The sequence below is a fragment of the Microchirus variegatus genome (genome assembly GCF_963457635.1).
Source record: "Microchirus variegatus genome assembly, chromosome: 20".
In the NCBI taxonomy this organism is placed as follows: domain Eukaryota; kingdom Metazoa; phylum Chordata; class Actinopteri; order Pleuronectiformes; family Soleidae; genus Microchirus; species Microchirus variegatus.
The window spans coordinates 5,103,236-5,118,649 of record NC_139821.1 but is presented as its reverse complement, the minus strand read 5'-3'; the positions used below and the strand labels follow the sequence as shown (position 1 = coordinate 5,118,649).

Genomic DNA, 15,414 nt, shown 5'->3' with positions numbered 1-15,414 from the left:
AATGTGAACGCTGCTCCTGACGAGGTCTGATTTCACCCCGGTGAGGTTTGTTTTGCTTAATCGTTCTTATCCTTTAAAGCCCAAACACAAAAGACGACACTCATCCCAGCATCCGGCGAGGCCTGGAACACCAGAACCCTGCCATTTTCCTCACATAATTCCACATGCGCGAGTTATTCATTTGCATAGATTAGACGGGTGTCACACACACACACACACACACACACACCACCTGCTCGGCTGCCTTTGCTCGCTTCTGTTTCCAAGCACAATTTTTTTGGTCGCAGATCACAATCCAGAGAGAATGATTTAAACGGTGAAAAGCATTGAGATGAAGGGAGAATGCACCAGTATCAAGGGTTAATTGAAGCCCTGCGATGCTGGACAGAGTCATGAATTACTAATGGCTGTTTACACAGGCTGCTGCCAGCTTGTCTGAATGAATCACAGCCTCACTATCGCCCAGGACACCGTCGTCTGTTTGCTCAAATAAGCAAAGTGACTGAGAGGAAGGAGCCATTATCAACTGAGGGGGGAGAGAAATATGAAATATGAGCCTGGACACGGTGAAACACGGGGATTCATAAGTTTAAATCAGACGTTTCTCTCCACACTCGAAGGACGCATAGTGACTCCTGTCCTAGTAAATAAAACTAAATTAATTCATAAAAATCAGAGCTGTAATACAATTCTGCATGTGGAGCCTCAGCGAGAGGACTTTATACAACACTGCCCCCTGCTGGATAGCTTTATGTACCACATTGTAAACAAATGAGACAAAATCTAAGCACATTTTCGTTCACTATAATAATAATAATAATAATAATAATAATAATAATAATCCATACTCACCAAAGGTCTTTTCCTCCCACAGAGACCGGGAACAACGCCATCTAACTTTAAGGAGGAGGAAAAAACAGTCACACAAACAAACACAGGTAAGATGAAAAGTTAATTCACTGACAAAAACGGACTCAAATCGATTCAGAGGTAAATAAGTGGACAAAACTGGAGACATGGACATCATTTGCATAACGATACTAAGTGAATAATTAATGTTGTATTTATTGTACTGAATGCTGCTCTGGCCTACTCAGAGTTTCAAATTAAAAGCATAAAACCAGTTTACTTCCTAAGGAAGTGTATTGCTACCACACATACAAAAAAGTGGGATGCTCAGTATTACGTTATAACAACTATCACGTTATTTCGAGAAACTATAACATTATAAGAATCACGTTATTTAGAGATGTTTTCTCGCTATAACGAGAAACTATTGCGTTATTTCAAGAAACTATTACTTTATAACGAGAAACTATCACGTTATTTCGAGATATGACATTATCTTCTTATAACGAGAAACTATTGCATTATTTCGAGATAAGACATTATTTTGTCATAACGAGAAACTATCATGTTTTTTCGAGAAACTATTATGTTATAAGGAGTAACTATCACGTCATTCTGAGATAAGATGTTTTCTCGCAATAACGAGAAACTATTGCGTTATTTCGAGGAACAATTACTTTAGAACGAGAAACCATCACGTCATTTCGAGAAAAGATGTTTTCTCACTATGACAAGTAACTATCACATTATTTCGAGAAACTATTACGTTATTTCGAGATAAGACATTATCTTGTTATAACGACAAACTATCACGTTATTTCGAGAAAAGACATTATCTTGTTATAACAACAAACCATCACGTTACCAACAAGACTATAACAAGAAACTATTGTGTTATTTCGAGAAACTATTACGTTACTTTGATATAAGTTTTCTCTCGTTATAACGTAACATCTTATCTCGAAATAACGTGATAGTTTCTCATTATAACGCAATACTGAGCACCCCACTTTTTTGTATGTGTGGCAGCAATACGCTTCTGTCATTTACCGAGCTCGATCAATGCACACCTTTCTTATTGCTTGCAGGTCTTTGTGCCTGGATGTGACGTGTTACTTCAGGATCCAGCGCCTCTCTCCTGGTCCATCTTGTGGATTGGATGCAGAGCTGATGTGTGAAGAGTTCATAGAAGAACCAAACTTCTCCAGAAGAGGTCGTCTGGGGAAAAAATGGGTCTCAGAGCCTTGTGGAGGTGACCAGGGTGACCTCAACGTCCTCCGTGTGAACGCTCCTTCTGTAAAATAGCCTTGGAACATAAAAAAAAAAAAAAAAATGCTCTGAATTTACCTGTTGGTACGAAACACTCGCCACGACGTCCGAGTGAGGAAGGCTGCCGTTGTGAATCAGCTCCAGGACACTTGAACAAACACCACAGACACAGAGAGAGACACGGCTGCTCACATTGAATTACATCAACACAAATTATCCAGACACAAACCAGGATTTAACAAACTTCCCTCAGATCTTCCATTCCTGTCGCGTCGGCACGTGAAAGTGGTTTGACCCGCTCCGTCAGGACATTTATAGACTGAAAGGACAGTGACGTCTCCTTCTTATTCAGTGTTTGATGTGACAAAAACAAGACGTAGAAGTTAGAGGTTTTAACTGTGACATTTTTGCAAAAAAAATAATGTATCTAAAAAATAAAAACTTCACTGTGTAAAAAAAAAAAAAAAAATGTATTAATACTAGTATTTGTGTACAGCTATGTTGATTATGTCCCATTGTGCGTTGTATTTGACTTTGAAATGGACTCATCAATGTGTGTGCCATACTGTACCTTGTAATCTGACAGTGTTGTGGTGTAAAAATGGGCACAAGAGAAGCTAACTTCAACATGAAATGTGGTTTGAAAAATGTCTCTTGTATCTCTTTTTCATAATCTGACAATGACAAAATAAAATTATCAAATTTCCACTGATATTAAATTTTGAAAACAAAAATGTACACCCTTTATGCTAAAATGTCTTGGGGAAAAGGGCTTATTCACTTGCTATAGGCTGTTAGCTTAGTTTAAGCTAAATATCTTCTATTAAAACAATTAATGTTGCTGAAAATAATTTGATGACTATTAGCTTAAAAAGGGCAGTTGACTTCAATAAAAATTTAACAAAGTACTTACAAAAGGCAAAATTATCACAATTTGGGGAGCAGTATTGTTTGCGGGGTCGTACCCATGTTCCAGGTACGGTCCCATTGTTTGCTAGCTAGACGATATTAGCTTAATTAGCACAAGGTTTTAGGCTACAGCTAGTTTGTGGTCGAACCTCTCAATGATATTAAGCCTAATTAGCATATGCTATAGCTAAAAGAAACCCTGTCAAACTTTACTTTAAAACGTAACTGTAAAAACGTAAAACACATACGAGGAAACGTTGATCATTCGGGAAGCTGAGCTATTTGGTAGCTACAGCTTAGCTTTGCTGTACTGCGATGAAATTAACAATATCGGCCCTTAAATGTGTTAAAATATGACCGAACAAAAAATGGGGAGATAAAATTAGGCCAAGCCTTTCATTTAACCCAACCAAGTTGTGTATTTTACGTAATGCCTGAGTATCGTCAAATTGTTTTAGTCTGATGTAAAACGTTGTGGTTGTATTTCTTCATTTCTTCACTTTGGGACCAAACTAAAAGATTTTGAATCGTTTCTTGTGTGGATCTGTCCATATGAGCAAATATGTACATTTTACACATCATGTGACATAATAAAAATATATACCAAAGACCATATTGTGTTACGAATGTGTTGCTTCAGTTAAAATGTGTATATTTTTATCACAACATGGAGGATATTTGCCATATACCACCAAATACTAGCGAAAATGAAGTGTGTATGTTGATATAGATGTAGATAATACAGGGCATTTATGTTTATGATTATAATCTCACCGTTGCTACTGAATCAATCCAACAGATAATCTAAGTGTATGTTAATTTACCATCCACAGACGTCTCCTCGTCTTCTCTCCTGAGGGCACAAAGGGAAGTTTGACGGTGGAGACCAAGATAAAGATTTTCCCAAAGACGCGTCACCACAAGTGGTATAAAACTGTCATTACAGTGATTTATTATAATGAACCATGAAAATAGCCAACCAGTGCAGTGTCTGTGAGTCTCTCGCCTCCACACAAACATACACTCACACACAAATAATAAAAAAAAAGGAGGGGAGGGGGTGGGGGGGGACAAAGTCGAACAGTCCAGAGAAGGGAGGAAACAAAAATAATAAAATAAAAATAATGCTACAGTCACAGAAACATTCAGCTTTGCCAAGAAGAGCGTTCGTATTTACAACAAGAGTTCAAAATGGGATGGGAGCGAATTGTACAAGCATAGAAAAAGAAAAGAAGCAAATATTTACAACCTGTTCCTGGTGAAAGCTGGATTAACCACCTATACAATTAAATTACACTTTCTACAAAGAACCATTGATATTCAAAAATAAACCGCTAACGTCCTAAACTGTGGGCGAGACCACTCTGCCTACTTCAGAAGACTACGAGCACTCGTTACACAAACACACTCTTCCTCATCTAAGCAGTCGCACGCACACACACACACTTCCACACAACACAATCACAGTCTCACACACACACACACGAGTGCAGCCTCCCGAGTCGGCGAGGCAGGTTCCCAGAAACGGGTGTTTACTCAATCTGCAGCGGTGAACAGATATTTGTTGTTAGACAGAGGAATAAAAAAAATATGTGTTTTTTTTCTCTATACAAAAAGCTTTCTTTGCTATAATGAGCCGCTAGAATAAAACAAATAAATGACGTAGAGAGAGCTGACGAGACAAGAGAGAGAGAGAGGAGGAAGTCAAAGGAATAAGTGACAGGAGGATAAAGGTGAAGAGGAAGGTGGTGTTGGTACAGGCTGGAATGTCAATAATTAACAAAGTGCGGGGGGGGGGGGGGGCTTAAAACGTGAGTCCAAACATGACACAGAACAGAGAGTTTTCCTCTTTTGAACAGGAAGGACATAAAAACAAAGGGAGTCCAGAGAGTGACTGCTATGAGCACCGAGTGGTGGGGGGGAAGGTTCGTCCATCTTCGTGTTTTTCATAAAGTTCGTCTTGAAGATCGTTGTCGCTGTCCTTTTTTTCTAAAATTTTCTGTCCGCTTTTTTTTTTTCTCGTTTTATTTTAAAAAGTACCCTTTTATCCCACAATCAGCTGTTTTTTTTTTTCCACTGGCCATGTGTTCAGGTACATATAGAAAACATATCTACAGCTTATGGTACACGGCCCCCACCTGCCCCCCTCTCTCTCAGGATGAGTTCTCAGGGGCTGACGGCGGGGTTTAGGGCGTGGTCAGTGCCACCCCGTGCTAAGGTACCCCGAACTGTGGAAGGGGGTCGAGGACGCAGGAGCTCCGCGAGTCCCAGAGGGCATCTGGGAGGCGGCGGCCTGGACCTGGCCTTGTTGAGTCTGTTGGGGAGGAGGTGGGGGAGGTGGAGGAAGTCCGGTCTGCTGAAGGGGCGGGGGGTACGACGACTGGGGCAATGAAGGATTGACGGCGGCGCCCGGGTGCATCAGCGCCGGCTGAAACGCCCCTAAGTTCTGAAAGTGGAGCGGCTGCATCACGGGGTTAGACGACGGCGCCGGGGGAGGCGGGGGAGGAGGCGGAGGAGGGGTGAGAGACAGCAAGGTGCTGCCGCCGGGAGGCTGCTGTTGCTGCTGCTGCTGTTGGGAGGCCTGGCTTTGTGGGGGAGGGGGCGGAGGAGGCGCTGCAGTCATCATGAGCTGATGCTGCTGGATGGGAGGAGGCTGCAGGTTGACGTGCAGCAAAGTGGGGCCGGGCATCGGGTGTGGAGGGGGAGGCGGCGGCGGAGGAGGAGCGGCGGAGCTCTGATAGTGCACGGTGTGGGTAAGAGTTTGCATCAGGGGCTGAGAACCGGGAGGGTACGGAGGATTGACGGAGGGTTTGAACCCGGGGAAGGGTCCGGCAGGCGAGGGGCTCTGGGTGGGGAAATACGCCGTGGAGGCTGGGGGCGCGGGCGGCGGAGGAGGAGGCGGCGGTGGCGGAGCACTCTGAGAGTTATACTGGGGGAAAGGAGTAGGACCAGGTTGAGGCTGCGGCTGGTTCTGAGGCTGCGTGGTGAACAGCGCCCTCTGGCTGCGGTACGGGGAGCCTTGAGGTTGGAGCTTGGGAGAGTGGAGGAGAGAGGAAACGGGAAAGTGGACCGGAGACGAGGGTAGAGGGGTCGGATGCAGCTTGGTGGGGGTCAGAGGAGCCGGCTTAGGTCCTGCAGGCGGCTTGCTGGGCGGCTGACTGGTCGGGTTAGGCGTCCGAGGTTGAACGTCGGCTTCTTCCTCCTTCACCGAGCGACCAGGAGTCTGAGCGAGAGCACCAGGAGAGCAAGGCTGAGGAGAAACACACAGTCAGATACATTTATTTGAGTCATTTGATGCAAAACAAGATCCAGGGGGTGAACGGTGACTCACTGCGTGGGTGGGCGTCTTCTGAGGACCTGGCGATGGACAGTCTCTCATTGCAGGTGTATCCCCATCCTCTGTTTCACCCTCTGGAAGAAAAAAACAACAACAACATAAATAATGACCAAAATGTACAAATCTCTCTCAAAAAAAAAAAAGGAATGCACACGACTGAGTCGCTGTCTTCGTCCTCACCTCCGTCTTTGTCCTTGCTCAGCAGCAGAGCTCTGTGGTAGCTCCGCTCTCGCGCCTGCTCCACAGAAGTCGACGACGTCCTGAAAAGAGACCTTTTCACATTTAATGTTCAGTGATTTTATAAATAAATATGCGTTTGTTTTACTATTTTTAGATCTCTCACCACTGTCCTTCTCCATCCTTCTCTCCTTTCTCTGCAGCAGCCTCTGCCTCCTCTGGAGTTTGCAGGTCCTTGACTGTGGCAGTGGTGGCTGCCACCGGGATGGTGTTGGCGATGTTGCTGCTGTTGTTGCTGCTGCTGCTACTGCTGCTGCACGGCATTGTGGGAGCAGGAGGTGGAGGGGGTTCGCTGGCGGCCTCGAGGGCCACGGGAAAGGCGTCCACGGTCAGAGGCGGCACGGTGGAAACGGGAGAGCTGCACTCGTTCTTGGAGCCGCTGCGGCGAGCTTCTCGCTGACGCTTTCTGTACTCGAGCAGGGAAACCTGGGAACGACGCAGACAACCTCCATGTTATTGATGAAAAAGACCACTAGAGGGCAGCATTTGCACAATCACAGAGACAAAGGAAAAGACTGTGATACAGATTATATTATATTCTCAGTTAGCAGATAATCTACAGGTGGTAAAAACAGTAACTGTTAAAGTGATCAACAGATATTTCAATATACTCTTCAATCGGACACTGATTTCAATTCCACTATTTACTGGTCTGCAGAATATTTTACCATTTTACACAATGAACATAAATGAAATAACATATTGCTGTGAGAGGCATTTGATAAATCATTATAAAAAAAATACTCAAGGCTGTTTTAAGATGAATAAATTCAATAGGTCTTTTTGAAAAGATGCACAAAACTTTTGATGGCTTCTGAAAATGTACCTTTTTCTTCTGTGGAGGGTTCTGAGCCGATCCACCAGCCTCACCGGCGCCGTCGCCGCTCAGCGAACGCGAGAATCCGAGTGCGCTTCCCTCCTCAGAGCAAGGATAAAACAGCTGCCCCTGACCTTCACTGAAGGGGGGCTGAGGGCTAACCAAAGGCCCGGTGCCTGCTGCGGACACCGCTGCAGTCCCAGCTGCAGCCTCGGGCCTGAACGGAGCTGCCAGAGGCTCCAGGGTGTGCGACGGCGTGAGGTCCCTTAAGTTCGAGTTGACTGGGGAGAAGTTCAGGCCAGCTGCTCCAGTCGGCGCTCTCTCCGGGCTTTTGATCCAGCCGGGAAAAGAGGAAGCGCAAGTCTCTGTCGACGAGGAAGGCTCGCTATTGCCCTCGACGACTCCGCCGCCGTCGGCTAGGTCCTCGCCGCAGTCCTTGGACTCTGCTGCTGCTGCTGCTGCTGCTGCTGCTGCTGCTGCTGCTGCTGGCGCCGCTGCTGCCGCCGCTGCTGCCGCCGCTGCTGCCGCCGCTGCTGCCGCCGCCACCGGAGGCTGTGGACTCTCCGCAACTGGCACCTTGGGTTCTGTCGGGGGTCCGTCTGAGCTGGGAGCCATGATGCACGGAGAGGTGACTAACGAAGGAGGACGATCGGCCTGAAAAAAGAAAAGAGGGATAAGTGATCTGTCACCACAAAAAGGAGGCTAATAATACACAATAGTGCTAGTGTTAACGGTGCCAACGTTAGCGCACGAGTCCAGGCACCGTTTACCAGTTAGCTCTGTTAGCTCCTTTAGCACTGTTAGCGCGCCCACAGTCGAACTGGAGCGGTCTGTTTATTCAACGAAAAGAGCAGCGCTACAAATAACCAGTGTAGCTGTGTAACTGCGTATGTGGGCCTCCGTTTTTAAAGTTTCGCGTTATTTTAGAGACTCATTTTAACAAGTCGGGGGTCACGTAAACATGACGTCGCGCACGTCTTTTTCCAGTCAGTCGTCATGGAGACGCATCATGCGTTAACCACCAACAACGCAGTAAACACATGACGTGTTTTCAATGACGACTGACCAGAAAAAGACACGTGTGACGTCATGTTTACGTGCCAGTTAGCACCATTAGCTCCTTTAGCGCCTATATTCGAACTGGAAAGGTCCACTGTTGATGTGTTCAAGTGCGCTGTGTCATATGTAATTACCTCTTGCACACTGGGTTTCCGGCTGACCTCCGGTGAGCTCTCCACTGAAGATTCACTCTATGAAATAAAAAAAAAAACACTTCATCAATTCTAGTTCTTTCTCTCCCTCTCACACACACAAACAGGAGGTGACCTTCGCGTACAGGCGACTTTACCTCCTGAGGAGCACTAAGTGTCTGTGTTGGCGTGCTGGGTAAGTGGTCTGTACTGCACTCCTCCGTCCGAGGACGCGGCGGAGTCGCCAGTAAGACGGGCGTCGATGGCGCCTCGGCCGGGTCCGTCCTGGTGGGCGTGGCACAAGGAGAGCCGTACGGCGTGGAGCTCTCGGACATGCAGGCGTCCAACGGACACAGGCGTCGCTTTTTCAAAGGTGTGGGCAACTCTGGAAGAAGCACACAGAAAAAAGAAAAGTGTGTTTGTGACTTTTGCAATGTGTCCTTCACACCCGGTGCTCAGTAATCAAAAGTGTTGAGTGACAGGGTTTATAACAGGCATCACTCCGAGTAACCAGCACTTAAGTCCTGACCGGGCGCTCGATAAAAGTGTGCGAGGGAACTTCAGTCGTCACGAGGGGCGTACCTGGTAGCGAGCAGGTGCCATTGTAGGGCAGAGGACTGTCAGAGTCTCCGTTAATGGAAGGGCTGAGAGAACCTTCGCTAGGCATGAAGAGGCTCGGTCGTCTCGCCGGGCTGGTGGAGCCCTCCTCCTCCAGAGCCTGCTTCAACCATCGCTGTTGGAAAAGAAGAAGAGCAATGTAAGTGGAAATGTTTCCAAAACAGCGACTACATACTCGTAGATGATGGAAGTAAAATCAAAAGTCGGTGACTGCGTACCTTCTTGCAGGAGCCTGTGGATGGCAGCGTTTCTTGCAGTTCCCTGGACCGTCGTCTTCCCGTGGGGACTCCAGGAGTGGTGGGACTGCGGTTTGCCAGGAACGGGGACGAGAAACGGACGTAGTGTTTGGGCGTGCTGTAGACCTGCGGCGAGCAGGCCATGCCCGGTAAGGCGTTCAGCTGCGTGGCAAGTACTTCGGGGTCGCTGCTTATTCTCAGGGGTCTCTCCGGGGCCGGTTCAGGGGTTCGCACCGCAACACGATCCGGCTGCTTCTCTCCCACCCATTCGCTGACAAAGTGCTGCGGAGAAGAGTTTGAGAAGATGTAGGACGACGTCTAAAAGAAAGATAAATTAAAGACGGAAACAACAGAGTAATAAAAATCAATTTTTTTTCGTTGTACCTTTTTAGTTTTGAAGTTTTTGCGGTGTCTCTCGGGTGCAGGTGAGCCGCTGTGTGGAGGGCTGGAGTCCGGTGCTTGGGCACAGATAGCCTCTGGCTCTGGTGCAGTGGGCGTGTCTCCTTCAGAGGCTTCGTTGGTCAGAGGCTCCACAGACTCGGTTGGGGAGCCCGGAGGCAAGTCGGAGCAGGTGCTGATGGTGCGAGCTCGCCGGCGCTGTTGGCCGATGTGCGTGCGGTTCCTTGAGAAACTCTTCCTGTTTCGCGAGCCTTTCACCTTTGCCGGCTTTAATCCTGGCTCCTCTTTCACCTCCAGAAGAGGCTATGACAAGAAAGGTATTGACCGTTCAGAAAACAGCACAGTGCTACGGGTGTTGATGTTTGAAATGACCCATTATTAAATATTATTGCTGGGCACGCTAATGCGGTAACGGTGGTTAGCAAACGTTAGCGCATGACGCGTTTCCATGACAACTGACCGGAAAAAGACACGTGTGACGTCATGTTTATGTGCGGCGGCACCGGAGTCCAGGCACCGTTTACCAGTTAGCTCCGTTAGCTGCGTGAGCTGCATGAGCTCCGTTAGCTGCGTGAGCTCCGTTAGCTGCGTGAGCTCCGTTAGCTGCGTGAGCTCCGTTAGCACACCTACGGTCAAACTGGAGCGGTCCGTTTATTAAACGAAAAGAGCAGCGCTACCAATAACCAGCGTACCTGTGTACTGCACGTGTGCCTCTGTTTTTAAAGTTTAGCGACTAATTTTAACGAATCAGGAGTCACGTAAACATGACGTCACGCGAGTCTTTTTCCGGTCAGTCGTCATGGAAACGCCGTTTCATGAGAAGGTTCTTTGTTTGCCAAAGTTAGAAGAACACAGGCTACTTTGAAAACAGGATCTGGCTTCAGCGTGTGATTTGTGAAGTATTCGTGTCACCCAACATTCAAAAGTAAACCCCACCCAACAACAAGGTTTTTGAAAAGCCTCAGCTCTCACCTGCATGACAGTTGGAGAATCTGCCGTCTCGGGCGTAGCTGGAGGCTCTTCCTTGATGTCGCTGCGGCCTCCGACCTCGGTCTTGACGCTGCCAATTCGCTCCAGGGCCTGCTCCCTGCGTTTCTCCCTCTTCTCCATGCGTGCAAAGGCTTGCAGGATGGCCTCCATTTTCCTCTCTTCTCGTGTCTGGAGAGGTTTAGTTGTAGGGTTTGGTGGGAGGGGGAGCAAAAAATAAAGGGGGGTGGGTGAGGGAGAATGAGCATAAACATTAGACCATGGAACACAAACTCACCAACAGCGTCCCAGAGGTAGGATTGCAAAGGGTTAATGTGTGCTGCACAGAAATAGCCTTTCTCACGGACAGCCAAGTGCAGAGACAAGTGAGAAAGTGACCCCCCCCCCGTCTTTCACAATAAGCGAAAGAAAAAGGAGGTCGGACAGAAGCGACAGGGAAAATGTGAAGAGTTTGTGTGGAAAAAGTAACTGGGACGAGATTGTGAAGCAACCTGTTCAATGTGTTCTTGTATGTGTATAATTGTGCCACAACAACAAACAAAAAAAAAGAGGAAACCATGGCGAACCTCCACCATATTCAAAGATCTCCACCTTCTGACAGAGCAGCCCTATGGAAGTTAATTCATACCACGGAAAACATATTAAGACAACACCCCCCCCAATGTCTGTAAAAGTCAGGCTGAAGGTGTTTGGTGTCTGTTATGATGCTTGTCAATCAGGTCACCTCTCAGAGATCTGGGGGGGTTGAAAGGCTGGTTAAATGGATGGAGTGGGGGGGTAGGGGGGTTCGGCTATCTAAGGGGTCAAATTTACCTCCTTGTGTTTCAGTCCCTTCCAGCTGGAAGCCGCCCCGACTGGGAGATGGGACTGCTCCGCTGGGCTGGCCTGAATGTTCGATAAAGAGATAGCCCAGTTTAGAAGAGACACGCTCCCCCTGAACATGGCTTCACACACATTGGAAAGATCCCGCCTTCATGACTCTACTACGCTGAAGTAGCCATGTACATTTCTATTAATTTAAGGAGCTTCTGTCTGTGGAATGGTTTGTTTGACAGGTGACTTAGTACGGGCATTGCCGACTTTGACCGCGTTTGGACGAGCAACGCGAGAGATTTTGGTCGGAATACGACAGACGTATGACTAAACGAGCCACTTCGATTTGTATGTGGGGTTACCGTGGCAACCGTGGCCGTAAACGCGTTCCTAGTGTCGAGGGGAATGGGTAGAGGGGTTGCTCTTTTACTAGATACTATATAAACCGGACCAGTAAAGATGCCCAGCCCTAGTTAGAAAGCTTTTTTTAAAGCCTGCCCTTTAAATAGTGTGAGTGTGTGCTGTGAAAGTTAAAAATATTTGGTTGTGTAAAAGCGTCAAACAATAGTTCTGAATGGCACAGTTAAAACACTGACGCACATACTGTGGATTTGTAGCACTGTGATTCATCACTTGTGGCGATACTGTAGCTAGACATTTAAATGAAAACTTAAATAATTGTTGTAAAATTAGGACAGAGGTGTGTATTTTTGATACGCTTTCCAGGTCACACCTGCCATATTATAATAAGCTCTCCAAGTCTGTGTTATCACAGAACACCTATCATCACAAAAGAGTCTTCGGCTTGGCAAAAAAAAGTAACATGGCCAACATTACTACAATAAAAAAAATAATAAAAATCTGTCCTACACAGGCAAATATTGAATAAGAGGAGCCTCCCACATAGTTTATGGAGGTAATATATCACTTCAACACACACTGGTGTTATCTCCCTAACACCTTGTCGGAGCATGAATTTACAGCAACCACATGCATCTACATCTCCTGTGTCAGGCGCAGTGTGAACGCATGAACAGAACATTCCACACGGTGCAGACCATTGGATCTCCCAAAGTCGGTGCAGTCCCCCCCTACTCTCTCTCTCTCTCTTTTCTCTACCCTCATCTATCCATCCCTCTCTGGCCATTAGCAGAACTGTACATTTGGCCAAAGATGAGTCAGCACTTTTGGTCCAGTGTGTGCGTGTGTAATGGAGCTGACTACAGGGTAATACCCAGCATGCGTGTAGATGTGAGTCAGTGTAGTGTAGCGGCGCTCGTTCGCCTGTGGCCGTTTGACGCAATCGCTCTGGGCATAAAGGCTGTTTGACAGAGGGGGGAAAAGTAAAGTACGAATGGCTGAATCAGTAATGGGTGTTTTTTTTTTTCATTTTAAGTGGCCGCAAAGAAGGTGAGGAGAGCACATTGTGCAGTTTATACACCGTGAAACTTTTTTTCCTCAGTTTTACGGTTTTGTTTCCCACTGACGGGGAACGGTGTTTGTGCTGGAGGCCAATCCATTTTCTAACATTGTGACAAAAATAAGGGGGAAAATAAATGTCATTGAGTAATGACTCATGAGCGTAACGCGTCAGTACTGTGAGGGGGGAAAGAAGAGCAAAGTCAGGAAATAAAAATAAAGGGAGGGCGGGTGGGAGGGGATAACAACATAGGGCTGAGTAAAACAGCGACAGTGGCACTGACAATGGTGGGAGAGCGAGCAGTAGCTGAGGGATGAAGAGGAGGCTAAGTTTTAGGAAGAGAGGCAGAAGGCAGTAGCTCCTATCCAAGCCACAGCGCCCTGAGCAGACGAGTCGAGTCCACGGCGAGAGCAACAGGGGGACATTTTTATTTTTTGCTCTTCCTCACTGGGCGCCTGCATAGCAATTAAAAAAAACAAACACAAAAAAGCTGTAGCCCCTAGCTTGGCACACTTACCATCTTCCTCCTCCTCTCTGCAATCTGCTCTTCTGACTCCATCTCTACTTCATTGCTAACGGAGGTTTTGTCTTCAAGATCCTCATATAACTCAGGATCCTGTAAGAGGAGGGCACAGTGGGGTACGGCTCTTTATCATCATTTAGTCTGGCTACAGACTGAGAGGGAGACAGTTAAAGAGTGGAGGAGAGAGGAGGTGGGGGACAAGGGAGTCATCTGAAAACTGTGTGTGTTACTGTGTCTGTCTCTAAAAACACACCTGATCCTCGCTCGTCTTCAGAATACATCAACACTGCAGCAGCTGGCATATGCCCCTATCCTCATGTGTGAACTTTTGTCAGGGGTATAGTGATTTAATGTACCGAAGACATCCCATCATCCTTCTCTTCCTCGCAGCTGAGGTCAAGAATGGTCAGATAACAGTGACCTCTCTGAAGTCGATGTGCTCAAATTAAGTTTAAATGCTCTCTTTAAATGTAGCCAGTGACAGATGGTACTTAAAAATGATGTTGTAGTTAACATATCATTAAGTGGGCTCTCAGATTATGGGCTGCAACACAGGAAAAAAGCTGAACTACAGCCTCAAAATAATTCCCTGAGAGGGACAAAAGCAAATGTGTAAATGGATGATGGGGGTAGGGGGGGGGAATAGGGAACTGAAGAGGATGTACAGAGAAACAAATGAAAACACATGCATTGACTATTCCACAATTGAAACAAATGGATGCATACAACATAAAAGAGGATGTACACTGGCGTTCCCAAGTTTGGGGTCACTGAGAAATGTCCTTATTTTTGAAGGAAAAGCACTTTGTTTTCAAGGAATCAGAAATAAACTCTAAACATTGTTAATGCGGTAAACGACTATTCTAGCTGCAAACGTCTGGTTTTCAATGGAATATGTAGATAGGTGTATAGAGGCGGCTAATCGCGTGAGAAGGCTATTGGATGATTAGAAAACCCTTGTGCAAGGATGTTATCACAGCTGAAACAGTTTTGCTGGTTCTTTATTATTATTATCATTATTATTATTTTTATTGTCTTGACTATATTTTCCATTCATTTTGGAACTCTTTGGATGAATAAAAGTGTGACTTTTAATCCAAAACAAATTGCATAGGTGACCCCAAGCTTTTGAGCGGTAGTGTATTTTAAACAATAAACATCTAACCATGTAAAAAATGAGCAGTTATTTGACGTCCATTCCGTGTCAAATCGGCATCTTACCTGGTTGTTGGAGATGGAGAGGCGGAGGGGAGACAGTTTCCTCTGTTTGCAGTCGCCGACACTCTTGCTCCTCCCCTCGCCGTCCAGACCCATGTTCTGGTTCTGGCCCAGGTCGTCCCGCACCATCATGTCCTTGTCCTTGCGACTACAGCGGCGCCGGCCGCCCACAGAGACCAAGTTCTCCGTGGGCTCCAGGTTGTGCTTGAGCACCGGGCATTCCTGGTTCCCCTTCACACAGGCACAGTCCACCTTGTATTTACTGCACATAAACGGGAGAAACCACAACGGGAAATTAGACTATAAAACCAGTTGCTCGTGGCTCTGCGTGCAGCAGTTTATTCCTCGTTGCTCACCAGCTGCCATAGTCGAAATCAAAGCCAATGGTGATCTCCGTGCCCTTAATGATGGGCCGCAGTGAGTAGATGTACAAATGGAGCATTCCGTCCTCTATGACGTGCCGCACCTGAGACAGATTTGGAAAAATATAAGTAAACAGCACTAGGGATGCGCCGATCCACAATGCTCACCTGCTAGCTGGCTGTAAACTGTGGAATGGACTTCCTGAACAGAGGCGTGCATCATTACTCCG

General features: G+C 46.7%; 1 protein-coding gene across 4 annotated transcripts in view; it reads right to left on the bottom strand.

Annotated features, from left to right (window-relative positions):
• Nucleotides 1-4,024: 4,024 nt before the first annotated feature.
• Nucleotides 4,025-15,414, bottom strand: part of kmt2e (lysine (K)-specific methyltransferase 2E) — a 28,220-nt gene continuing 16,830 nt past the window's right edge. For 2 of the 4 annotated variants that reach the window (XM_083907342.1, XM_083907343.1), the window contains exons 11-25: nucleotides 15,179-15,288; nucleotides 14,826-15,084; nucleotides 13,599-13,697; nucleotides 11,662-11,733; nucleotides 10,834-11,019; nucleotides 9,847-10,164; nucleotides 9,445-9,780; nucleotides 9,191-9,341; nucleotides 8,767-8,993; nucleotides 8,612-8,668; nucleotides 7,428-8,072; nucleotides 6,708-7,027; nucleotides 6,545-6,624; nucleotides 6,359-6,438; nucleotides 4,025-6,277 (exon numbers count right to left, since the gene is read on the bottom strand). In XM_083907342.1, the coding sequence (XP_083763468.1) occupies nucleotides 5,225-6,277; nucleotides 6,359-6,438; nucleotides 6,545-6,624; nucleotides 6,708-7,027; nucleotides 7,428-8,072; nucleotides 8,612-8,668; nucleotides 8,767-8,993; nucleotides 9,191-9,341; nucleotides 9,445-9,780; nucleotides 9,847-10,164; nucleotides 10,834-11,019; nucleotides 11,662-11,733; nucleotides 13,599-13,697; nucleotides 14,826-15,084; nucleotides 15,179-15,288 (3,993 nt within the window). In that variant the 3' untranslated portion in view covers nucleotides 4,025-5,224. The remainder of the gene's footprint in view (nucleotides 6,278-6,358; nucleotides 6,439-6,544; nucleotides 6,625-6,707; nucleotides 7,028-7,427; nucleotides 8,073-8,611; nucleotides 8,669-8,766; nucleotides 8,994-9,190; nucleotides 9,342-9,444; nucleotides 9,781-9,846; nucleotides 10,165-10,833; nucleotides 11,020-11,661; nucleotides 11,734-13,598; nucleotides 13,698-14,825; nucleotides 15,085-15,178; nucleotides 15,289-15,414) is intronic. The other 2 variants (XM_083907344.1, XM_083907345.1) reach the window with 1 other exon arrangement.